The sequence below is a fragment of the Globicephala melas genome, chromosome 15 (genome assembly GCF_963455315.2).
Source record: "Globicephala melas chromosome 15, mGloMel1.2, whole genome shotgun sequence".
NCBI classification, from domain to species: Eukaryota; Metazoa; Chordata; class Mammalia; order Artiodactyla; family Delphinidae; genus Globicephala; species Globicephala melas.
The window spans coordinates 76303057-76329169 of NC_083328.1; the positions used below are offsets into that span (position 1 = coordinate 76303057).

The 26113-nt window shown below is 50.0% G+C and overlaps 1 protein-coding gene across 4 annotated transcripts in view; it reads right to left on the reverse strand.

The window, feature by feature from the left end:
* NFATC2 (nuclear factor of activated T cells 2) overlaps positions 1-26113 on the reverse strand; it is a 159392-nt gene that overhangs the window by 47069 nt on the left and 86210 nt on the right. For all 4 annotated transcript variants that reach the window (XM_030839102.2, XM_030839105.2, XM_030839100.2 and 1 more), the window contains exons 6-8: positions 18285-18425; positions 1430-1485; positions 631-757 (exon numbers count right to left, since the gene is read on the reverse strand). In XM_030839102.2, the coding sequence (XP_030694962.1) occupies positions 631-757; positions 1430-1485; positions 18285-18425 (324 nt within the window). The remainder of the gene's footprint in view (positions 1-630; positions 758-1429; positions 1486-18284; positions 18426-26113) is intronic.

Consider the following 26113-nt stretch of genomic DNA (forward strand, 5'->3'; position numbering starts at 1 on the left):
CATCAGTATTATCTTTCATCTGCATCCCCTGTTAGAACATCGGCTCCAGGAGGGCAGGGATTTTTGTTGTGTTCACTCTTGTGTCTCCAAGCTAAAACAGTGCCTGACACTCTGATATTTTCTGGACAAATGAATGAATGCAAAATGGCTCTCGTCGCCCTTCTTAGGACTGTAGTGCTTTGTAAGAATGAGGCCTCCTGGCCTGGTTATCCGCCCGGCAACTCCATTTGGCCACCAGGTGACCACCTGCTGTGGGGTCCCTAAGAGTCCACATTTTAGGGCATATTCACCTTCTACCCCTATTGTGATCAAATCTAAACCAGGGATAGGAGTCATCAGTTTTGCCACCTTCTGGTGAACAAGTCTACATGTGCCCCATTATTATTCTGCCCTCGCAAGAAAATATTAATAACAATAGTTAATATTGTTGATGTGCGCCATCCTGAGCACTTTATGTGCATTTGATTTATATAACTCTTATAAGGAAGGTGCCATATGACAGATGAGGAAACTGAGGCTCAGAGAGGTTGAGTCACCTGCCCTAGGTCACCCAGCAGATCGCGTGCATCCTCACCCAGAGGCCGATGCTGCCTCTCCACACACAGGGGGCCTGCGGAGAGAACTTCTTACCTGGATGGTAGGTAAAGTGCTGAGGCTGACTTCGTTTTCTTTTCCCGTTAATGACATAGAAGTTCACCTTCACTGATGTCCGAATGTGCTTGTTCCGATACTCAGGGATCTCAACGAAAAGCATGTTCTGAAAGAAAGGAGTTGTCAATAACTTAACTGCAACCACATCTAAGTTGCCATCCAAGGTCCTAAGCACCGTGAACCAGCCCATCTAGAAGGACTCGTGGTGGGGGGGATAAATTGGGAGTATGGGATTAACAGATGCACACTACCACATATTCAGTATAAAACAGATAAACAACAAGGAATTACTGTATAGCCCAGGGAACTATATTCAATATCTTGTAATAACCTATAATGGAAAAGAATTTTTAAAAGAAGAATATTGATATATACATATACATAACCGAGTCACTTTGTTGTACAATGGAAACACACATGATATTTTAAATCAATTATACTTCAATAAAAATAAAGAAATAAGTAAAAGGACTCGTGACACGTTCCGTACATTTACAGGCAAAATTCTAATTAAGGGGAAGTTGACTTTTCAGCTGCAGCGAAGAAAGACTTACCACTTACTCTATCAAGGTATATGAAGATGTCACTGCTACAAATCAAAAGGGCGTGGTGCTCAATAAACGTGTAATTCATTCATCAATTCAATACCCACTGAGTGCCTTTTAGGTCCAAAGCACTGGGACTTTGATGAAGGAAGGGGAAAGAAGAGGGAAAGAGAGCACGAGGGAGGTGGGGGAGGGGAGGACAGGGCGTCCGGTCGTCGCGTCCGCGTGCTTACAGGCTGGCTCTTGTCTTTATCCACCGTGGCCTCCATCTCCCAAATCTGCTGCCCATCTGGAAAAATTTTAAAATGACAGACTTTGAAGGAACTATTAGCAACTGAGAATTTAAGACAAAAACTCACCAACTTATATATATCTTGGCTTACGTGTTAGATGATTTCAGTAAAGTACACCTGTGCGTTTGCATTATGGATGCATATATGTACATATATGTATTTTTATTTCTATAAATGCATATTTGTTTTTGCAAAGAGAAGGCACCCTTGACAACAGAAAACTGGGCAACAATACAAGATAAGGGAAAAAATAGAAATTGCCCATCGTCCCAATACCGCTATCTTTTTTCTCTATATTTGAATGTCTACATATCTTTCTTTCTTTTAAAGAAAACCAAGTATTGTTATACGCTCTACTTGCTAATACGCTTTGTTCAACCAAAGACTATTTCCAAAACACTCTGCATATGCCAAGACTGTCACAGGGGCCCCATTACAGATCCCTGGCTGTCCCAGACATGACTTCTTCATTGTCTGAGAACACAGGTGGCTCACATATTCTGTCCTAAGAGGCTTAAACAATGTCCTGGCTCATGAGGCCTTGGAGTGAGTGGAAACACAGGCACCCACCCTTCACCTTTCAGTCAACAGAGAGCCTGGCTCTCATGTGACTCATTACAACAGGCGCTGAGAGGTTTGCTCAGGGGTAAACCCTCCTCCCCTGGAGCAGGGCACTGGTTCCCCAGTTCGGGGCCAACAAGTTGGGCCAAACAAAACTCTGCATTTGCAAATAATAGATTTTTTTTGCTGACCACCTACATCGGCCAGTGGCAGTTTTCAGCTGAAACAAATCATTTCCACAAGTGTTTCCAGGGTGTTTTGTGGAACACTCGCTCTGAAGAATATTAAATGGGTTTATGACAAAGGGAGGCAATTCTACCAGCTAGTAAGAATCTGGAGAAGGCGGAGTCAGAGTCAAGTGGGTTTCTTTACTGCAGGATTTCTCAGAGCCTTTAATCTGCTCAGGTGCAGCATTAACTCTCCAAGGTGGGCTGGGTATGCATCATGTCCTGACACTTAGCCAAAGCGTCCCGCCTCTTTGTAAGCACTATTAGCAGCCTCTGTGACAGGTTAGATTTGAACCCATATAGTCTCGGCTCTTAAGCGTCACCCAAAGAAATCGGGTTTCTAAGCATTATTTGAACTTGTATAGGACATATTTCCCCAAATAATAACTAATAAAAGATCTTGTGATTGCTACCAGAGCTAATGCAATCTAGATGATCTGAAGAAAGAACAAGCGCTGAGCCAGTTGGAGCCTTCCCCAACAAGTCAGTCTGCAAGTCTTGGCCTTACAGTTCTACTCACTGCAATCCCTGAAATGACTAAGGAAGACACAGCTTTACGTCCAAAGGGAAGAGGAAAACATGGTTAGTGTACCAACTCTCGCTATGGTGTGAGATCCCTGAGGGAGGGACCAGGTTATAGCTGCCACGGTCTCCCCAACACCCAACATACTGTAGGTGCCGAGTAAACATCTCACGTCTGAGCATACAAAAGTGTCAGCAGCTCCAAAGGCTGCTCATGGGGCCAGGATGAAGCCAGGAGCTGACACCAGCCACTGCTCAGAAGGAAGCAAGAAAGGATAGACGGATAGATGTCAAGGAATTTGAAGTTCAGTCATCAAAATAGGGTATTTCCAGTGTGTAAAGCCCGGGACAGAACTCTTCAGAGAAAATCTTCATTTCTTTATCAAAGACAGGTCAAAGGTCATCCAACAGAGACAGTACGAGCTAGGCACGGGTCCTCATCAAAAAACCACGTCTCGGGCTTCCCTGGTGGTGCAGTGGTTGAGAGCCCGCCTGCCGATGCAGGGGACACGGGTTCGTGCCCCGGTCCAGGAAGATCCCACATGCTGCGGAGCGGCTGGGCCCGTGAGCCATGGCCGCTGAACCTGCGCGTCCGGAGCCTGTGCTCCGCAACGGGAGAGGCCACAACAGTGAGAGGCCCGCGTACTGCAAAAAACAAACAAACAAAAAAATCCCACGTCTCTATTCACTAACTGCAGTGCAAGCTCTAAGTTAGAGGATCAAGTAATAAATTAATTGAGCAAATGAACAGCATGTCGACGTCTGGTGTGTCAACCTCCCCCTAGCCTCTCAGTGGCTGAACTGAGTTCTGCCACTGATGGTACCATGGCTCTCTGGGTTTGGTTCATTACCATGTATGAGCGTCACTCACTTAGAAAAGAAAGGCCCATTTTCATGTCTCAAAATTGGGAGGAGAGAGCGAGAAGTACCCAGAAACGTGACTGGGAAGTATTGAGCTGGGTCCATAAAGCTGCCACCCAGCTCTCTTCCTTGACTCACGCCAATAAGCGGGAGATGAAGCATAGAAAATACAAAATGACGGTGCGATGAAAAGGGTGTCACCGTGAGGAGAGTCCTCAAAGTCCCTTCCCCTGGTCTAAGGACCCGAGAGAAATGGAAAGGAGCCCTTCTCCCCAAATTTCACACTTGTCTCCATCTCCGGTGAGCGTACATAATACACAAAACGCCACCCAGCAACAGCCATAGAATTCTAGGGTACAGGTGCTAGACAGGAGCCTTAAAAATTAGCCAGCCGAACACCATCAGATAGGGAAACTGAGGCCCAGAGAAGGAAGGGGGGTTGTCCAAAGACATGCGGTAGACAGTTATTAAACCAACAACTGGCACGGTCCAATAACAAAGGGAATGCTTTCAAGGAAAGAAGCTGAAGGTTACTAAGCAGAGAGAAGATGCCAGCTTCCTGGGAGGCTGGAGAAAGGTCCTACATAGGGACGATCTTTTTATGTCGCATCCACCGCATAGGTTCACGCACATCTTCTCAAACCTTTCCCTGCTTCCCCTGTGCCTCCAGAAATACCATCTAAAATCCCACGGCGGCCTTGAAGGCCCTGCCCCACCTTGCTCCTGCCTCCGTTCCAGCCTCTTGGGGCACCATTCTCACCCCTCCTACTACTTTCTTTAAAAGCCAATTGGCCTCACCCCAGAGCTCTGGCTTGTTTTGTGGCCTATAGTGTGGCTTAGCAGCTTTTTAATTAGCTGCTGCCATTTCAAAATGAGATTTCACCAGAAAATGACGTTTTTGCTCCTGAAAAAAAAAAAAAAAAAAGAAAATTCAGATGGTCTGGCCGCTCTGGGCACCCCCGACAGGAACTGGACCACGGCGGCCTCTCCGGATGGTGCTGCAGGTGCCACCTCACCACAGCCCCCTGCCCTGGCCCGCACATCTCCCATCTACCTTCCAGGCCCTACCTTAGTGGACCTTTGAGAGACAGGTACCTCTCCCCACACCGTGACGAGGGGAACTTGTCAGTGCTCTGCAGAAAGGCCCTCCACTGGGATGTGCCCGAGGTTTTCTCAGGACTGTACGACATTTTGGCCAGAAGAAGCCACCGCCCAATATCATCTCAGGCAGCGTCCCACTCTGCTCCTGTATACCGCCCCCCCCCAAAAAAAAAACAAAGAAAGACCCCCGGCCCTTTCCTATCTGTCAGGACAGGAAAACTCGCTTCCCTTCCTCCTGGACCACAGGCCCCTTGCTCCAAGGACCTGACCTTCTCTTTGCTTCAAAACCAGAACCACGTGCCCAGGAGGCCCTTGGCCACCACAAAGCCCAACAAGGGCCCCGGTGTGTCGACACAGGGCTCCCAGCGTGGGCCGCAGAGGGTCATCCCTCCACCCGCTCAATGAGAAGCCCTCCCACCGCCATCCCCCGAGCCCCAGCCTGGCAGCCAGGCGGCCACACCCCAAGCTCCAGATGTCTGCCCAGGAAAGCAGCCTGTGGGGTTTCGGAGGAAATGCCTACTCACCCAGCGTCCTCCAGCGACACGTGTACTGGAGCCCCCAGCGTTCTCGGGCGTGTTCCGTTGCCGGAACAGACTTCCCCTCTATGGGTCACCAGAATGCTCTCCATTTTATCCTACATACCCCAAACTCCGGAGCGGACAGACCCAGCTTTGAATCCCTCCTTGTGTTGCCCCCAATTAGCTGTGTGAGCTGGGATAAGATACTCTACCTCTCTTTGTCTCTTATCCAAAATAGGGGGATAATCAGAGCACCTACACATCACAGGTTCATTCCAAGAGAAGAGACCCAGACAGAGTATAAACATTCAACAGACATTGGCAAGCATTAGCAGCAGGGCTAGCAGCAACAGATGATATAAATATTGGCTCCTTTATCATTTTTTTGCATTTGTTCCACGATTGAAAAAAAACACAAGCATTTTTCAATCAGAAAATAATAAAAAAACATTCTCTGATTGCAGTTATAAATACATTTGCCTGCAGGCATGGGCTGGAGGGAATTTACAAAAGGACAATGTCTGTTACAGGAGACAGGTGGCATGGTGCCTGAGTTTCTTTCCTTTCAAAAATGGGTGTTTACACCATTATCTCAACTTTTTAAAAGCCCCAAGGGCAGTTTCAGGCATCTAGCCTGGCTGTGCCTCTCCCGTCCCTGCACTCCGTTCTACTCCGTTCTGAACAAACCAGCCCTCAACGGGAAGTGACAGCTGCCGTTGCGCCCTTGATGCTACATAGCATATGGAAGACACACCAAGGGGGCTGGTCTCTAAGGGGAGCATGCGCCTTACAAAATACCTCAAGGCCATTCCCGGGCTCTTCTTCCATCCCCCCACCCCACATGAAATCCCAACTCATAGGTCCTGGGTTTCACCAAGAGAACATACTAATCCCATCCTCTGAATGGACCTTCCAGGAGGCAGTGGAATTCACAGTAAACGCTGGCAGGACTCTCTCAGCCTGATGTCACTCTGACTGGGTTCAAGTCCCATCACTGCCATGTACTTGCTGTGTGGCCCTTGAATGGTATCTTAACCTCTGTGCCTCAGTTTCCTCATAGGCCAGAAAATAAACTTAATTTCTTGACTTCAAAGAGCTGTGGTAAGAATTCAAATAGAAATTGTACGTAAAATCCTTAGCAAAATGCCCAGCCCACAGTGAGCACTGTTATCACTATTATTATTTTAGAATTTGGTATCTTAGGCCCAACTTTAAGGAGAAAGAATTGGCTGGTCATCTCGACCCCAGTATTCTGGTGGGTACCACAGCTTCTCGTTTCAGTTCTTTGCACTACACTTCTCATTGCAAATAAATAAAATGGCCATAGAAAGTATTCATTGATAGGGACAGATTGAATCGATCATGGGCCATCCATACTTGGTATGGTACAGAAATATCTTCAAATAAGGACGGTCATGTTTTCTCACCTAGAAATGCATCCCTGCTATATTAAAAAGCAGAATTTTTTTTTCTTATTTCTTTTTTTTTGGCTGTGTTGGGTCTCCGTTGCTGCACGCGGGCTTTCTCTAGTTGCAGTGAGCAGGGGCTACTCTTTGTTGCAGTGCGTGGGCTTCTCATTGAGGTGGCTTCTCCTGTTGTGGAGCACAGGCTCTAGGCATGCAGGCTTCAGTAGTTGAGGCACGTGGGCTCAGTAGTTGTGGCACACTGGCCCTAGGGCACGCGGGCTTCAGTAGTAGTGGCGCACAGACTTAGTTGCTCCGTGGCATGTGGGATCTTCCCGGATCAAGGACTGAACCCATGTCCCCTGCACTGGCAGGCAGATTCTTAACCCTTGGGAAGATTCTTAATCAGGGAAGTCCTAAAAGCAGAATTTTTAAAGTGTAGCAGACTAGTACATGAGGCATGACATCACTTTGTGAGTCTATAAACATCTCTGCTCATGCTTAAGGAACCTGTGCCCCAAGCTGCCTGGAGAGTCACAACCCCACGCCTGGGACTGGATGGATGGGGTAAGACCTTCACATCTTCCTTCACATGATTTAAGAAACATGGTAGAATTATGGGCGATTTTAATTGATGTGCATTTTTAAAATAAAGTTTTTCTCTTAAGAAAAAAGTATATTGCAACTGCCTGTTGATTTGTCTGTCTCCCAGGAGCCCCCTGGGGCCACGACCTTAGAGGGAGGCTGGGCATGGACCCCCAGTGTGGATTAAGCTCCTACGGCACAGCAGGCCCCCTGCAGGCTGCTGGGGACTTGACACAAGCCACACATGCCCTCTTGCCCTCAATGGCCCCCAGACAAGGAGGCAGGGCCCTGGGTCCCACCGGAGCTCAAAAGAGAAATGGATTCAAGGTTCCTCACCTCTGCTGGGATGGGGACACTGCCTCCTTCCTCAGCTTCTGACCCCCGACTCAGCTCCGGATACACTGGCCTCCTCTATCCCTCCAACAACCATGCCTGCCCTTCTCCATACCTCACCAGGACCAGTTCCTCCCCATCCTTCAGGTCTGGCTCAGGGAGGTCCCCCCATCCTCTGTCAGTTTCTTCTCCTACCTTCCACTCTCTGACATCATTTTATCAGCCCACTGGTTTTCCATCTCTCTCTCCTGCTAGGCTGGGGGCTCCCGGAGAGCAGGGCCACATGGCGGTCTTGCTCTTGGCTTTCTCCCCAGCACTACGTGTCTGGCCCTTAATAGATGCTCAATAAACAATGGTGGGGCTTCCCTGGTGGCGCAGTGGTTGAGAGTCCGCCTGCCGATGCAAGGGACGCGGGTTCGTGCCCCGGTCCAGGAAGATCCCACATGCCGCAGAGCGGCTGGGCCCGTGAGCCATGGCCGCTGAGCCTGCGTGTCCGGAGCCTGTGCTCCGCAACGGGAGAGGCCACAGCAGTGAGAGGCCCGCGTACCGCAAAAAAAAAAAAAAACAATGGTGGACTAAATGAACAAACTGACCTCATATTCCCAAGCGCTCAGCCCACAGCCAGAGCTCAGGAAGTGTCTGACTACTGGCCTCTCCAGCAAAAAGACCCCACAAAGAGAAATCACCGAACCCTTGTAGAAGAGTCCTTTCTGTGAACGGACTGAGGAGGAATGAGCCTGGAGTACAGATGCAGACAAGGAATGAAACTCAACCAGAGCCGCTCAGCCCGAGTTCGAGATGACCCACCTCCGGATCCTACCCCAGGTCTGGGACTTGGAAAACCTGCCCAGGACAGAAGAGGCTCAAGAAGACCAAGTCTGCTTCTCCTGCTCTGGCTGAGATGAAATAAAGGACTTCGGTCTTTCCAGCAGATGTTCGGGCAAACTTCCCCTGTCCTAAATTAACACGGGCTGGCAGCCAGCACAAAACAGGCTCTTCCAAGTCTTTACTCAGAGGCGAAGAGAAAAGAGCCAATTTCTTTGGGCAAAGAGGTTGGGTCTAGAGAAGACTTAGCGAGACTCTGCAAGAGAAAAAAAATGGGGTGGGAGGAAGCGCATGGCCCAAGTAACACCACAGCCTTTGTTTTAACTTGGCCGCGGTGCCGGGGGAACGATGCCTCAATGGCCAGTGCGTCTGTGGACGGAGGGCCCCTGTACTTGGGTTTGCTGAGTGGATTCTCTTTGCAGGCAGCTCTTGAACCCTACGATGGAGCAGAGCAGCAGGAAGCAGCAGGGCTGGCGCTGGATCCGGGCTACAGCCTTAGCAGTCAGCCTCGTGTCACCAACGGGCTCGTGTCAGCACTCACAGCAGAAACGCGCACGCTTTCAGGAGGAGGAAAGCAATCCGTCCTCACTGGGGCCGTGAGCGTGCCACCGGGCTCGAGGCAAACGGAGAGGAAATCAAAGTGTCTGCTTGGGTTAGGAAACTGTGTGTGACGCTTCCCAGGCCTGGCCCTGCTTTTTCAAATTAGCTAGATGAAGATGGTTGAAGTCATTTCAGTCTGCTCTTTACGACTGCTAACTAGCAGGAAAACGCATGGTCCCTGGATGCACGGGCTTAACGAGCCCAGCAGATGGGGGGACTGGGAGTGGCCCCTTAGTTAGGATTTCCCCCACCCGAAATGGTACCACTGCCCCTGTGTATTTCCTGAGAGCTGGAGAGGAGTGCCTTGATTCCCACACCTCCCACTCTCCTCCTGCCCCGCCACTTCCTAGTGGGCTTACCTGCCCTGTCCCACAACTGCAGCCGCTGCTCAGTCACCTCCCAGCTTCCACTTGTCCCTGCACCCAACCCCCAAAGACCATTCTCCATCCAGATTGCCAGAGCAACCTTAAAAATGTAAATGAGGGCTTCCCTGGTGGCGCAGTGGCTGAGTCCACCTGCCGATGCAGGGGACACAGGTTCATGTCCCGGTCTGGGAAGATCCCACATGCCGCGGAGCGGCTGGGCCTGTGAGCCATGGCCGCTGAGCCTGTGCGTCCGGAGCCTGTGCTCCGCAACGGGAGAGGCCACGACAGTGAGAGGCCCGCGTACCGCCAAAAAAAAAAAAAAAAGGTAAAAATGTAAATGAGATCATGACACCCCCATGCTTAAAAGCCTCCAAGGGCTACTCGCTTTTGGAATGAAATCCAAACTCCTCGCCACGCCTACATGGCCCAGCATGACCTGACCCCCCCCTCCCTGGCGACCTCTCCAGGCTTGACTGGTGTCACACTCCCGCTCACTCTCACCCTGCACCAGCCACCTGGGTCTGCTTTCAGTTCCCCAAACACCCCAAGCTCATCCCCATCCTGAGACCCTGGCACGGGGCAGTTCCTTCTGCCCTGGACACTCTTCTGACCATCCACATGGCTCCCTCTTTCCTGCCTTTAGGGCTCTGCTCAAAGCCACCTCTTCAGGGAAGCCCTCCCTGACTGCACTGTCCATGGTTGCCAGATTTAATAAATAAAAATACAGACCGTTCAGTTAAATCTGAATTTCAGAAAATGATGAATACTCTTTTAACTACCAGTTTGTCCCAAGCTCTGTGCCACTGCACAGGACATACTCATACTAAAGAAATGCACTGCTTGAGATTCGAAATTAACTTAGCATCCTATATTTTTCTCTTAACTTCCAGCCCCTTTGCTCTTGCTCCTAGGACTGGTTTCCCTGTCTTCACAGCACTCGCCCTGTCTCAAAGTGACCTGCTTACAAACAAGTTTGAGACTGTCCACCCGCTGAGAGCAGGGATCTCGTATGTCATGTGCCCCCAGTGCCTGGCATAGAACCTGCACACAGTAGGGGTTTAATAAACATCTGGGGAGCAACTAAGGCAGTCCTGGGGGCTGAGTGAGCAGAGGAGTGAGGCTAAAAGAGCAACAACAGGTCATTTACATAGAGGCCGGATTTCAGCTCATCTTTCATGCCTCCAGGGGCACCTCTTCTCAGCGATGGGCTGTCATCTCTAGATGTCCCACGCCAGCTCACACAGTCACCCTGGGAACTGGGAAGTGGGAGTTTGGGAACCCGCCTTCCTCTGATGTGCCCTGTCACCTCAAGGAAGTCTGCCAATCTCCCTCAGTGAGTTGGCTTCCCATCTGTAAGATGGGGCCAGGGGGCGGGCCATTAGTCATGTTGCCTCCACTGTATCGGGTGTGACAGCAAGAGTCTGAAGGGTCAAGGCTGAGAGGAGGGGAGAGACGCACCCGTGCCAGGAAGGATTCTTCTCCCAGACAAGAAACCAACACAGGCCTGCCTTCCCCACTCCCTGTTAAGTAAACTGAGCTCCCAGAGGACACATGGAAGGTCAGCTGACATTTTCTGGGCACCTCCTATGGCCCGACACTTTCAGATCCTTGATCTCCTTTTATTGCTGAAATACCACCAACACCATTTTAGAGATGGGGAAACTAAGTCCCAAAGCACATAATATGAGGCCTATCCAGGCTTCAAGCCAAATCTGCTGGGTGATCCCAAATCCAGCCTGCCGACCCCTTAAATACACACAATTTTTACTTAAAAAAAAAAAAGTATGCAACCACAACTGTAGGGGAAAAAAAAAAATAACACAAGAGGGTGTCAGGCCGTTCATCAATAAAAGATATCATGATTTTCTCGATGGAGGTGGAAATTCCAGCCTGCTAATTGCAAATTACAGAACGTCTGTTGGCACCAAGAACAATTTCTGATGGTGGAAACACTAGGACCCGAGTTAATTAGAAAACATTTCTCTGTGTCCTCTTTTTCAGGCATTTAAACAGAAGGATCCTTTCACTCCAAAGTCTGTTCTCGCATGCAAGAGGACTGAAGTTTGGGCAAATACTCAGCCCTCTGAAAATAAGACCATTTTCTCTACCTCCAGTGGGGCTCCCGAGTGGCGATCTGGCCTCTTTGGAGGAAAGCTCTGTGTCCCAGCCAGCTGTGTGTTAAGGGGTGGGCTCCAGCTCCGGGGGCCAGTGACACCGTGGACGTGAGTCACCGAGGGCAAAGGTCTACAGAGCCTTAGTCATGGGCAAGCCCAGCTTGGAGTCTGACCTCTCCCAGTGGGAAGACCAAAGCAGAGGGACTCCCAGACCAGGTCACTTTTTCAGAAGACACCAGACCGGGTGAAGCCCAACCCACGGAGAAAAACAGGTGGGAAGAGGAGGTGTCTTCTCTAAGCGAGTTCCAATGTTTCCAGGGCACTAATTCATGGAAAAGTACTTAATTTAGCAAAAAATTTTTATTTTAAGCATATGCATTTGTATTTATTAAACAAAGCTCAAAATACAACCTTTGGGAACCTCCAAGTCATAAAGTGACTCACATTAGGATATGATGACTCAGTGGGAAAGAGGGAATTCCACCACCCACGCCTCCTTTCAATTTGCCCTCTCAACAGGTGATAGGAGCCTCTGCCATCAGAGTGGTCCAGAAAATCGTCCAACAAAACAAAACACAAGCTCTCTTCAAACAATTTAAGTTTCAAAGCTGAGTAATCCGACGCGGGCAGGTTTCCAACCTACGCCCCCGCGGGACACAGAGAGCCAGGGAGCTACTTGGCTGGGGCCGGGGGCCTGAATTAAGAAAGATTTACCAGCTGAAAAATTCCAAAACCCTGTGTCATGTGGAGGAACCTTCCAAAACATTGGATCCCACCCAGGCGCAGCGAGTCGCTCAAAGCCATGGCAACCCGGTTTCCGCTGCCACATCACTTTTATTTTTGTGTCCTTAGATTTTTTCCTGTTTTGCAATGTTTTGCTGGGACCCCCGACTCCGCCTGAGGCCCGGGTGGCCGGGCGCCAGGGTTACCAGCTGAAGTCAGGAACAGCCTGGACTTCCCGGCGTGACCTTCGCCTAGAAGATTACACATTTTTTAAATTTCACAGAATATATAAAGGCTTTTCAGCAATGACTGAAAATGGTAAATAGGAAAGACGCTGATCGTTCTGCTGGGTTCCTCTTTGTCCTCTTGGATGTGCCTAGAGAGATTCCTTGGGGATTGATGATAAATGTTGCCTGGGATTCCAGCTCTGTTACCTGCTGTGAGCTGACCTGGGGCCCATGGCTTGACCTCTGTGAGCCTCAGTTGTCTCATCTGTAAAATGGGGGTAACGCACCTGCCTCTCGGGGCCAGTATGACTATTCAAGGAGAGGACACATTCATTCAACAACATGTATAAGCACCTACTAAGTGCCAGGGGCTGTTCTAGATGCTGCACATACAGCAGCAAACACCACATCCCCGTCCTCAAGGAGCTCTGACGTGAGAGACATCAGAGACAAGATGATTCCAGCAGAGCTAACTACTACTGGGAAAACAGGGCAGGGCAATGGGACAGAGAGGGACAGGGCTGTGGCAGAGGTTGAACAACTTCAGAGCAGTTGGTCAAGGAGGGGCTCCTTAAGAAAGTCGCCCTGAGCTGAGACTTGTAGGAGAAGGAGGCCACAACCCATGAGGAAACAGCAAAAGCAAAGGTCCTGTGACAGAAAGGAGTGTGGGGTGTTTGAGGACAGAACGAAGACGGTGTGGCTACGGCCAAAGGAGCAAGAGGGTGAGTCAAAAAAGCTGAAATCAGAGAGACGGGCAAGGGCCAGCACATACGGTCTCCTGGAAGTCATGCAAATGATTAAAAATGGTCATAAAAACAATATAATAATCATTACTATTACTGCTGCTATAAATAAGATGCCATTTTCCAAAACACCGAGCTTTTCTAACTTAAGAAACACCACGCTACCCCTCTCCTACTGTGTTTCCACCGTCCTCCAATTTGTCATCCTGCTGGAGTGGAACTGCCAATTCCATCTCAGTCGACGGCTATAAAAAGAACTTTGGAGCTGGTGGTGCCGATGACCCAACAGGGGGGCTAAGATTAGCCCAGGAGGCTGTCCACCTTTCCTTAATGTGAGAACCAGCTGGGGTTCCCCTTCCTTGGAAAACTTCAACTGTTCCACTCCGCCCCACCTCGCAGCGGCCCTGCTGGCCAAACTGTCCATGGAGATGGGAACGGGGCTGCGTTTTGGAAAAAAGAAGTTGAGCAACAGGGATTCCCCCTGCAGAAGGCAGTCCTGGGCTGGGAGGCAAGTTCTTGGGGTCAAAAGAGCAGGGCTGGCTCCCTGCAAACACAAGACAACTCCCCACTCTGTCTGTCAGAGCCACCCGGAGCCAGACGTCCCACGAGAGAAGCCCACCACTTCTCTGAGGGCCCAGGGACACCTCAGACACCCCGGCTTGTCTGTTGGCATCGATCCAGGGACCGTATTCACCCCAGGTTCTCATACGTTAGGCATGCCACAGTCCTAAATGGACCTACCTGGCCTCGGTGACTTGCTGCAGAATTCAAGAGTCCAGCTCACCACAAAATGGTTCAAGTCAGTGGCTCAGAGCAGCTAAAGGATCTTCAGACAAATTAACCTGGTTCTGAACTTTTTCAAAGTAGAAAAGCTAAATGATCAAGGATACAGATTGTAGAGCCAGGCTTCCTAGGGGCCAACCCAGCACTGCCATTTACCAACTGTGGGATCTTCGATAAGTTATTTAACCTCTCTGTGTTCAGTTTCTCATCAGAAAATAGCTATCTTGTAGGGCTGCCACGAGGAATCAGATTGTTACTACATATAAAGTGCTTAGAACAAGGCCTGGCACATAGTTCATTATTACTTATTCTTGTTTTTCAATGTCTCTTGGTTCCATGAGATAAAATCGTACCCATCCTTGTCCTTCCACAGCCAAGATATGATGATGATGATGAGAATAATAATAAAAGCTGACATTTAATGAGCATCTGTAAGGTGCTAAGCTCTATGCAAAGAGCCTAAACTGTATCATCTCATTTAATCTTGTCTCTCAAGTGAAGTAAATCATCTGTATTTTACAAAAGAGGAAATATTGGCTCAGAGAGGTGACATGACTTACCCAGGATGACAAAGCTACCAAACACAGATCATGGGTTCAAACCCAGGCCGTCTGACCTCAGAGCTATGCTGGTAACCAGTGCAGCTTACAGCCTCCCAAAGTCTGCCTGCCAGGCCCGCACTGGGGCAGTGTGTGTCCAATAAACGATGTCTATGGCCTAAGCAATGAGAATACTGGAGAAACCGTAAAAATAACAACGAACACTCCACAAGCACGCCCGACGTGCTGAGTGCCCGCTGCTTGCTTATGCGTTTAACTCTGGGAGGGCAAGACCGTCATTAACTCGCTCACTGGAATCTGAGGTCCAGGGAAACTGAACAACAGAACGACGCTGGATAATCTGCAGGTGAGTCCGCTAACTTCTCCAGGCTTAGCCACCTGCCTCCCGCAGGTGTCCGGTTCGATGAGACAAGATGCGGAATGCAGCAGGCAAAGGGCCCGCCCACAGACAGGCTTCAATCAGAGAAAACTATTATCATTCCTCTTCTTATTAACATGCAATTTTTCGAAGTTGAAACAGACTCTGGGTTTTCCTCCCTTCAAGAGGTAAACTGAAATTTCTTCTGAAACCAAGAGAAGGAAAGCTAGAGAGTAAATGCCTTCCATCCAGCCAGCCAGCCAGCAAATACCTACTGGAGGCCCTTGAGTGGACCTCACAAGCTCTCTAGACAGTTTAAAGCTGTCTGGCTCCTAATTCCACAAGGAACTTGGTAGCACCTGGCCTCCAGGCCATCCCTGCACACTTCCAGCAGCCCCTCAAAGAGACTGCCAACCTGGACACAGAGAACAAGAGGTCTGTATATTACTAGCATTTCCCCTCTGCCGATAAGGTGCCTTGAAGCCACACACTTCTTGTGAAAGTCAGCAGACGGCCAGCAGGATGATTTCCTGGTCCTGGAGATCCATCAGGTAATGTTTACTTGGCCATTTACATTTCATGCCACTCTCCTGCTCAAGAACCCACCATGACTCCCTATTACCTTACTCACGTGCAGACTAAACCAAAGCCACGTCTCTACCTGGCATCAGGAGACCTCTCTGCTCTGGGCTTCGCCTGCTCATCAAAGCACGTCCTGGTGATAACCAGCCTCTACTCCAGCCACACAGGTTTGCTCTCTGTCTCATGAGAGCCTAGTACCTTCTTGCCGCGAGACTGCTGTTCCACCGCCTGACAAAGTCTCCTCCAAAATGTATCAAGACACTTAAAAGTGTGCATGCCCCTTGAACGCACTACACCACATGGAGGCCTCAACCCTAGGAAATAACAGTAACAAACAGCGTTAGCTAATACATATCAAGCACTTGGCCCTCCGAATCCACAGGTTCCACATCCATGGATTCAACCAACCACAGATAAAAATATCCCCCCCAAAAATTCCAGAAAGTTCCAAAAAGCAAAACTCGAATTTGCCATTCACTGGCAACTATTTACATAGCATTTACCTGGTATTAGGTCTTATAAGTAACCTAGAGTGATTTAAAGTATATGAGAGGATGTGCATAGGTTCTATGCAAATACTACACCACTCTATACAAAGGACTTGAGCATTTGCAGAGTTTGGTATCCGCGGGGATCCTGGCGCCAATCTCTTGCAGATACTGAGGGACAACTGTACCAAGCATTTATGAGCTCTTAATCGTAGGACCACCCTATGAGGTAGAACTGCCACCGTTCTCTTTATACAGAGAAGGAAACTGTTGCCCAGAGAGGTTAAGTAACTTGCCCAAGGTCCCTCAGCTAGAAAGCAGTAGACCTGGGCTTCGAACACAAGCAGACTGGCTGGAGAACATGAGTCCTTACCTAGCTGACCAAAGGAATATCGAGGATGTTCATCACTGAGTTACTTACAATAGCACAGAGTTGGAAGCAGCCTAACATCCAATAAAGGGAGAATGGTTAAATAAAGTACTGGACAACCATATGACAGATGCAATGCACCCACTTACACATCTGCGTTCCTCTCCCCTCACGGCGCCACCACAGCCCCTCAAACCCGCAGGGACTGACCACATGCCTTCTGAACCACTCAAACCCACCTGTCCGTCTCCCCACTGCCACAGCCTGACTTGATGCCCGTTTTTTGTGGGGGTTTTTTGGCAACGGCTTCGTCAAACTTCTTTAAAACCACCTGCCTTCTATCACGCTTCCAAAGTGTAAGGAAGCAGTTGTCACACCCTAGTCACAGGGCCAGCCCATCTCACGAGGAGGCTTTGTGTGAATTGGGAAGAAGCACCCCTTCTCTAAGACATTCCGCTTCCTCCCATCAGAAGTTTAGTAACACACAGCTCCAGGATGTATCCAGTTTGAATAGCAGCCCCCAGAGGAGGTACCCTCATGCAGCGCAGAATCCCCACAAGTGGACAACCTGCCTGTGACAGTCTGTGGATCCTCCTCAGGGCAGTAAACAAACAAACACCCCTTTGAATTAACTGGAAATCATGTCATAGGAAGGAAAAAAAAAAAAAAGCTTGGCCTAGCATCGATAACTATCAAATAAATTATATAACCTGGTATTTTTCCTACTTTTGATCACTGTCTTTCTACCATGTCCTCATTGGTAATCACATTAACAGACAGTCCATATAAGAAAGAATACACAGGTCCAATAAACAGAAACATTAAACCTCTCATAGCAAAGGAGCGCCAAGTCAAAACAGTACCAGTTCAGCAAATATTTTTTTAAATTAAAAAACACGGCACTTCTGGGATGGGGTGAAACCATCACTGACACAGTATTGGCGGAAGTTTCCCATTTGTATGTTTCTGGAAGGGAATTTGAATTCTAGAAGCAACATGTATTTCAAGCTCTCGAAATGATTATCCAAAACTGTCCTCTGGGATAAACCCTAAACAAACAAACAAGACACACATGGAGACTCAGGTATAAGAAGATTAATTAATCCTCCAAGTATAACAAGATTAACTGCAGTACTATTTATAATAAAAATACAAGCAGCCAGTATTTGTTGACTAACAATATACCTGGTGCCATTATAATCACCTGACATGTATTAACTCATTTAATCCTCGCGACAACCCTATGGGGTGATAACTCTTGCTATTATCATTCTATACATAAAGAAATGGAGGCACACAAAGGTCAGGTGATTTGCCTAAGATCACAGAGCAAGCAAGTAGCAAAGGCAGGATCTGAACCCAGGATCCCCAGGGCCAGAGCATGCACGATTAATCATTGTGTTGCTAGCCCTCCCTTCTTGATAACAGGAAAAAACTTAAAAGAATGTGTCTCCTGATGTGAAAATATAATTTTTTTCAAAAACGTTAGGGGTGGGGGGCTTCCCTGGTGGCTCAGTGGTTGAGAGTCCGCCTGCCGATGCAGGGGACGCGGGTTCGTGCCCCAGTCCGGGAAGATCCCACATGCCACGGAGCAGCTGGGCCTGTGAGCCATGGCCACTGAGCCTGCGCGTCCGGAGCCTGTGCTCCGCAACGGGAGAGGCCACAACAGTGAGAGGCCCACGTACCGCAAAAAAAAAAAAAAAAAAAGTTAAGGGTGGGCAAAACTTTATCATCCAACAAAACAAGCAAGGATGAGTTAAAATACATTATAACACGCTCATGCAATGGTGAACCGTGTCGATATCAAGATCACTGGAGACAAGGGAAATTTCTCATGGTAAGGAGAGCAGGACAGGAAACTACACAATGGGATCTATCCCCCAAATCAATGTCATTGGAAAGAAAAAGATGGTCAATTTTGTATGGCACTCAGAAGGCCCCCTGACCTGTGGTCTTCTCGGTAAACACGACTTTGGACTCGGCCGTGAAGTTCTGCCCCGTGAGGATCATCTGCTGGCCCCCGTAGACCAGGCAGCTGTCGATGTCTTGTCTTTCCACCATGGGCAGCTCATGGGCGGATCGCTGGGCTGCGGGCGGGAGAAAAAGAAGACAGTGTGATGACAGGAGACGCCCATGCAGAATCGTCCACTGATTTCACGGGAACGGGACACAATGCACTCTGCCCACCTTGGTCACTTGTTGTCATTGCAAACATGGAAGCCTCACCCCTGGCAACCAGTGACTATGCAAATGTTACGTTCTTGTCAAAATGCCCCAAGTAATTTCGGCTAATTTTCTCCTAACAACACTTTTCATTTTCGTGAATCGAGAGACAGATGCCTGTTCTCCTTTGAGGGAGGAAAGGAGAGTAAGAATTTGATTTTTTTTTTTTTAATAAAAGGATGGGCAAATCAACTTTTTTGTAAGAGATTTCCTTTGCTAGAACGTACTCTCTTCTCCTGCACTTGATGTCAGCAACACACGAAGGGCTCACGGATGTAAACTTCAGAACCTGATTCCTAAAGGTTCAGATGCCTTGGCCTTGGAATTCGTTTGCCATCCTGAACATGATTTGCCCCCATCACTTCTCTGACCACACTTCCTAGAACTCCCCCTTGCTCACTCTGCTCCAGTCACACTTCTAGAATGTTCTCACCATCTCTCAAACGTACATCGCATGCTCCTATCTTTCAATGTCTGCCCCTTCAAGTCTTTCTCTCTGGAAGGTTCTTCCCTGATTACCCGCATGGCCACCTTCCTTACTTCTTGCAGGTTTCTCCTCAGATGTCACCTCCTCAGGGCAGCTTCCTTACCCCTACCCTTCCATTCTCCCCCTCAGAGTTAAAACAGCAGTACCCATCCTCTCGCCATCTGTCTGGCTGTGTCTCTCCCTCTTTCCCCTTTATCCTGCTTAATCATTTCCAAAGAACTTTCCACTTTCAGACGCACTACATGTAGCTTTATTGGTTACTCTGTCTTTCGTCTCTTCCCCACGAGAACGTGAGCCCAGGAGGGAGGAGCGTCGCTTTGGGCATGCTGTGAGCCCAGGGCTGGGGACAGTTCCTAGGACTTAGCAGGGGATGCCTGAGATGGATGGATGCAGGTACTGATAGATGGAAGGAAGGGAGGAAGGGAGGAAAGAAAGAGAGAGAGAGGGAGGGAGGGAGGAAGGGTTGATGGATGGATGGAGATACGTATGGATACAGATGTGTCTCAATATATCTTGACACACATGTACATATCGATATCTCTACACATCTGCACCTACATCTTCATCTGTATCTACAATGAGGAATGGCATAGGTTGAGTGTTTAACCACAATGACATATCTGAATGCTCACAGGAACCTTCTAAGAAAAGAAGTACTAAAATTATTCACCTTTGGGGAGCAAACGAAAGCCTAGGAGAAGTCAGATGGGGTGACGCTTAGATCTGACCCCTCCAGAACTGGTTTGTCCAGCTCCAGAACCCCATCTCCTAGCCCCTCCAGCCAACCAACTCTTCTGAAGGTAGGCTGCAGGAAAGAATGAAGACCCTCTCCAGATGCCTTCCCTGGGCAGGGTGAGAAATGGGTCCCATCCAGCATGAGGGACCATCTCCTCGGCCTCGCCTTGGCAGCGTGGGCCGAAGAGGCCGGCCCTCCCTGGGTGAGTCAGCCTGAGCTCCTGGCGTTCCTCCCAGAGCCCAAGAACTGGGCAGAGGGCCAGCCCTTTCCGTGCCAGGGGCCTGCGGACCTCCCCATCCGGGAGCCGGGGACGCAGCCACGTGAGGCCCGAGGCTCAGACCCAACCCTGTCCTCCTGGCTGGCCTGGGCCTCCAGGTCCAGCACCCCCCTCCCTTCGGCCCCAGAGCCACGTTGAAATCAGTCCCTTCAGGAGCCGCCACACACTTGGTGACATTTAAGGAGTCTGCTGCGGGCCAGACGCTCCCAGACACTTTACACTGAAAATGCAGCCGGATGACTCTCAGTGATGGCCCTGCCGGTATCTTCCCATCCCAGGCTCGGCCCAGGCTCTCTGTTCCCAGGGACCCACCAGCCAGCGCGGTTCTAAGGGGCTGCCAGTTAAGAGTACGTATTAAAAAGGCCTCTCTGCAGAAGCTGCTAATTTCTCCCACATGGGCCAGGTTATTAAGCCTTTCTTTCAACAGAGGAGTTCTGTATGACTTCCTAATTGAGCTGCCACCAATGGGGATTTACTAGCAGTGAAAGCAGCAGCCACACCGCCTAGAAGAGCAGGTCCCAGCTTTTAAGATCTGCCTTTGATGCATTCAGGGGGCCAGTGGGGGCTTTTGGTCCCAGGGATGGGTGGGGAGGCGGCAAGAGCCATCCTTCCCATTTTGCAGGTGGAAAGCCTGAGTCATGGCTCCTGGGCAAGCCGGCCAAGGGCTCCCAAGCCAGCGAGGCCGGGGCCTGGACGTGGCCATGAGCTCTCATCAGTGGGCGGGAGGCTGGGCCAGACGGCTGCTCCGTGAATCACCGTGCATTGCTGTGAACACAACTCTGCTATTTCCTGAAGCAAACTCATTGCTTCTCCCTCCACAGCCTCACAGTTTCAAGCAACTAACTGATTCTCCCTTTGCCAAGTCTGCATTTCCTGCTCCTTCCCCTTACTGAAGGAAAACTATCTTTTCTAATGAAAATTTAAAGAGTCCAGTCCGGCTTCCTGTGAGCTCTTATCTGGACTCCAGTCTTGCAACTCGAAGTGTGGGCCGAGCACATCAGCATCAAGGGAAGGGGGGGGCGGTATTATTAGAGGTGCAGAACCTCGTGCCCCACCCCAGACCTACTGAACCCACATCTGCAGCTTAACAAGGAATCCAGGTGATTCTTATGAGCTATCAAGTCTGAGAAGAACTGCTTAGTGCTGGCTACACATTAGAATCAGCTGGGGAGTTGAACCAATAATGACCCCCTGGCCCTAATTCTACCATTTTACAGACAGAAAGACAGACGCTCAGAACTCGCTTCACGGAGAGGCAGCTCCTGCCTGGGTGAGGCTGTCGTGTTGGAGGGTCCTCAGTTCCAGCGCAAGTCCCCACCAGGTGATCCTTGCACAGGGCTTCCCAGCTCTAAACCTCACTTTTCCCATCTGAAAAATGGGGCTGTTAGCAGACCCATCTCACAGGCTGTTGTGAGGGTTAAATGGGAGAATTCACAGAAAGTGTACTTGGCTCAGTAAACACCGGCCAGTATGGCGAACAGGAAGAGCTGTAGCTCCCTGAGCAGCTGCGGCACTGTGCTCAGCGCCGGGAACCACTGTTGTCTTGTCTTAGCTATTTCACCAAGTAAGTACGGACCGTGTCCACGTGGTTACACACAGTACTGCTCTCTTCACTGCTGTTCTTGGTGGATCCCGACCCAAAACCCAGCTTTCTTGGCCCTGAATCCCAGCATTTTTCAAAGGGAGCTTCCCGGGTCACCTGCAGCCTAATCACCTGGTTGGGGGAGGTGCTTAATAAAAATGCAGCTTCCCCAGGCCACACCCCCAACCCCCCGCCCCCCGCCCCAGAATCTCCTAGAGGAGCCTGGACATTTGCATTTAAACAATCTTTCCAGGCGACTTGTTACACACATTCTGTTTGACAGCCAGGTCTCACACTTAAGACGCCACCTGAGGACGAGAAGACCTCCTCCAGGGGAGGCCCCCCGCATCCTCAGAGAGCCCAGAGGCAAAGCGAATGAATCCAATTAGCCCCTGAAAGAGGAACTGAAGACAGGCAGACAGCAACCAAAACCACCCTCCTGGGGTCCACTTCCTTCTCCCTCTCTGACGCAGCCTCCAACACCTAGGGCTACTAATTGGGGTGACACGGTCCAGGGCCTATGGGAGGGCTCTCTGCAAGCCCACTGGGCCCCCCAGGCCTGAACCACCACCCGCAGCCGTCCCCACCGAGTCCCATTCGGCTCTTCGACCACTCGAGATTCCAGACCGTCCAAACCCCAAACCCGGCAGTGTTCTAACCAAACAGGGGGCCACCAGCTTAAAGCCAAGCCCACGGCCCAGGTCTCACCTGTGGGTGGAGGCTAGACCCTCAGCTCTGGCTTAAGCGTCAAGGTGGCCCTCGAAGCCAGGAGACTACCTCAGGCTTCCCTCCTGCCCCTGGATTCTCGCGCGTCATAAAGTGGCTTGGGGCTCCTCTGTTTTATGAGCTCTGAATCAACAGGGCGCTGTTGGTTTAGCCAGTTTGGGTGTTTACTTTCACTAGCAACAGCGGCTGATTGGGAGCACAGCTGGCGGTAAAGGCTCAGAGAGGGAAATTCACACCAGGCGGGGGTCCTCCAGGTCAGCCTGGACAGGGGGCTGCCTGGCCAAGAATGATGGTCTACCCAAGAACCCCAGGAGAGAGGCGGGAGAAGCTGGTCAGGGAAATTTGGTTGTGCAGAGTGGGTGGGTTCTGCTAACAGTGAATAATTACAGCTGCCATAGAGAGTGCCTTGGATTCCAGCACTTTTTATATATGTTTTTGTTTATATTATAAAGCACACACATGAAGAAGCAATTTACGGTCATGGGTCAAAGTAAGGATGCTGCCACGTGACAGCCTGAGTTCGAAGCCCAGCTCGGTGACATCCAAGCTTTGGGACCTTGGGCAAGTCATTTAATCTCTCTGTGCCTCTGTTTTCTCATCTATAAAATGGGACTCATCATAGGGCCAACCTCAGAGAGCGGTTTGCAGATTAAATGAGCTAACGCACAGGAAGTGTGTGGCGCCTCATTGGGGCTCAATGAATGTCTGTTATGTTTATTTTTATTGCTACACTTCATGAGACCACAAGCAGGAATGATTCCCATTTTGGAGGTGAGGGCGCTGAGTCTCCCAAAGGAGAAGTCACATGCCTGGGAGCTCACAGCTACGTAAGGCGGACAGGCAGAACTTGAACACAGACTGTGGGATTCCCCTACCCAGAGGGACCTCTTTTTAGTAAAATGGAGAAGGACGCACTGGGAAAGCCGCCAGCCAGCCCAGACCAGGAGGAGGGCCCCCTTCAGTCTCACTCTGGCCCAAGCACTGACCACCCCTCATCCCAGCTGCTGTAAATGCTTCCTGTCTGTACATCAGGCCCTGTCCTTGGCTGTGAGCCTGGCCCGGCTGAGCCGGGCCTGGCCCAGAACATGGTGCTGACTCAGGCCTCGCCGGGGAGGGGCCGGGAGCAGGGCTGGCAGACCGGCCCCTCAGGCTCCCTCAGACCCCGCCCTGGCCACTGACGGGTCTTCCCTGGGAAGCGGGACCCTGGGGCAGAGGAACCCAATTCTCCCCGAGTATGGGGTTCACCTTTGGCAGGGACCTGTCAGCATTCACGGCACGGGACTGGGGCGCGGTGTCTGCAAATGCAGGGGGTCTGCAGTGCATGAGACCACCTGCCCGTTCTGACCTCAGGGGGTCTCAGCTTCCTCATACGGAAAAAGGAGCACAAACAGCGGCCCTGAAAGACTGGTACCTCTCGTCCAATCCCCACAGTGCTGGGTCCATAGGAGGGGCTCTTATTCTTCTCCATTCCAACACATTAACAAGGAGCCCCCGCAGAATATTCCCACATATCTCCAGTAACCAAGACCTTTACAGGGGGCTCCATGAATCTCCATTTGACTAATGAGCTCCCTGGTCACTGGCGGACCCAGGCAGCCCAGACAGAGAAAAGGACATGGGTTTTTAACCCCCAGTTCTTGCCCCCTCCCTCGCCAGCCACGTGACTCTCAGATCAGTCAGCCCTTCTGAACCTCAGCCCGCTAGATATAAGCTCAGAGTCTCTGAGTCTTCCCAGGCTACGATGAGGGTAGAAACAAGTTAATAGATGTGACAGCTGGGGGCAGGTGGCAGCTCTTCAATAAAGGGGAGTTTTGCCTCCCCAGCCCCGCCAAACTAGCTCAGTAAAAGGCCATAATCGCAGGGTCAGGTAGCCATATCAATCAGTGGAGAAGCCACCCCAATCCTGGGCTCCCCAAAAACCCAGCTTTCCTGTAATCACCACCCAGCCAACCCACAGCACCAGACAGATAATCATCTAAGCTCCTCTCAGCAGCAGGGCTTGCGGCTAGCTGCCAGCTCACCTGAAACAATTAGTGTTTGTTAAACTCCCACACCTACTGCTGCCTGGGCTGTGGGCTCTCGGCAGTGACAGAGTGACAACCAGAGGTATGTCACATCTGCCTTGCAGAGCTACAGGGAGGGCTGCAAGTGGGAAAATATGAGACATACCAGAAGAGAGGCATTGGGGTTATTCTACTGTACTGAGATAGGTACTACTACCATCCCCATTTTACAGATGAGACAACTGAGGCACAGAGTGCTAAGTAACTTCCCCGGGACTAAACAGCTAGTAAGTGGCAGAGGCAGGATGTGAACCCAGACCCACAGTCCTAACCATCACCCTAATCCTGCTTCCTCCCAACATGTTGGTTTTCTGATGTTTCTGAATGTGATCCCTTAGTCATTGCTTAAAAGCCACCTTAGAGAGCCGGGGCAGACAAAGGCCTGGCCTACCTGCCCTCTGCCCAAATTTCACCCAAGATTTACTGCTACAGGGTCTCGAGGGAGACAGTCCACTGCAGAGTGGTGGGAGGGTGGCCACAGTTCCCTAAGGGTCGCTGATCTGGTCTCCAGTTTATATGAGATGACGTCACCCTTTGGAGTTCTGGCCCAAATTAGTCTGTCACTCGTGATGTAGCTCAACCTTGGTGTCCTGGGATCCAGCAGGACATGGTCGTCACAGTTGGCTTGGTCCCTTACTAGCTGTGTGACCACAGGCAATTAGTTTAACCTCTCTGTGCTTCAGTTTTCCCATCTATAAAATTGGAACAGATGCTGAGTTCCTGGTGTCCTCCCAATGATTTAGCAGCAACAGAGAAAGTGCTCGACATACAGTAGGTGACTGATAATAGTTCCTTGTCCTTTACCTCTTCCCCTTCATGTCCCCCTCACGTCCTACCTTCCCTTCATTTGGTCTTCAAGTATTTATTAGCATCTACTCTGTGCCAGGCACTGTGCTAAACAAGTTTTAAAATATAAATCACATCATGCCAGTCCCTTATGTAGAACTCAAGGCTTCCCGTTTCACTTAGAATAAAATCCAAAGTCCCCTGCTTCCTCTCAGACCTCACCTCCTACACCTCTCCCTACCCGTCACTCCACACTGCCTCCCCGGCTGCCTTTCTGTTCCCTGACGATGGCAAGCTTATCCCTGCCTTAGGGCTTTGCACCTGCTCTACCCTCCAGCTGGGCCATGCTCCCCCGTCACTCAGGTCCAGGTTAACAAGCCACCTGTTCAGAGAGGTCTTCCCTGGTCAGAATGACTAAGGTTGCTGCTCCCCCACCCCCAAGTCACTAACACATGATCTTTGTTATTTTCACCATGACAGTTAGCTCTGTTTGAAATGATGTCTGTGCCTGCTTGCTGACTGTGGGTTTTCCCCACTAGAATGTGGCCTCCATGATGGCCACGACTCTGGTTTGGTCACCGCTGCATCCCCAGTTCCTAGTACTATATGATGCACTCCAAATATATTTTTAATTAAAAGAATAATGTTAAGGGGCCTATAAGAATCATGTGGGTCGTTTTGGCTTCTGGAAGGAGCAGATGGGCAAGAGAGCATCTCTGATTTATGAAGCAAAGCAAAATCAATTTGCCTGTCTGATCTCACTAATTCTAAGGATTTCCATACAGCACTGCTGTGTGATCCCCCATCTTCCACGTCAGACTTAGGAGCGTGTAGTGGAGGAGTAAAGGGGAGGTGGTGAGGGAGGCAACAGTCTTCGGTTGTCTAAGCTCTCACT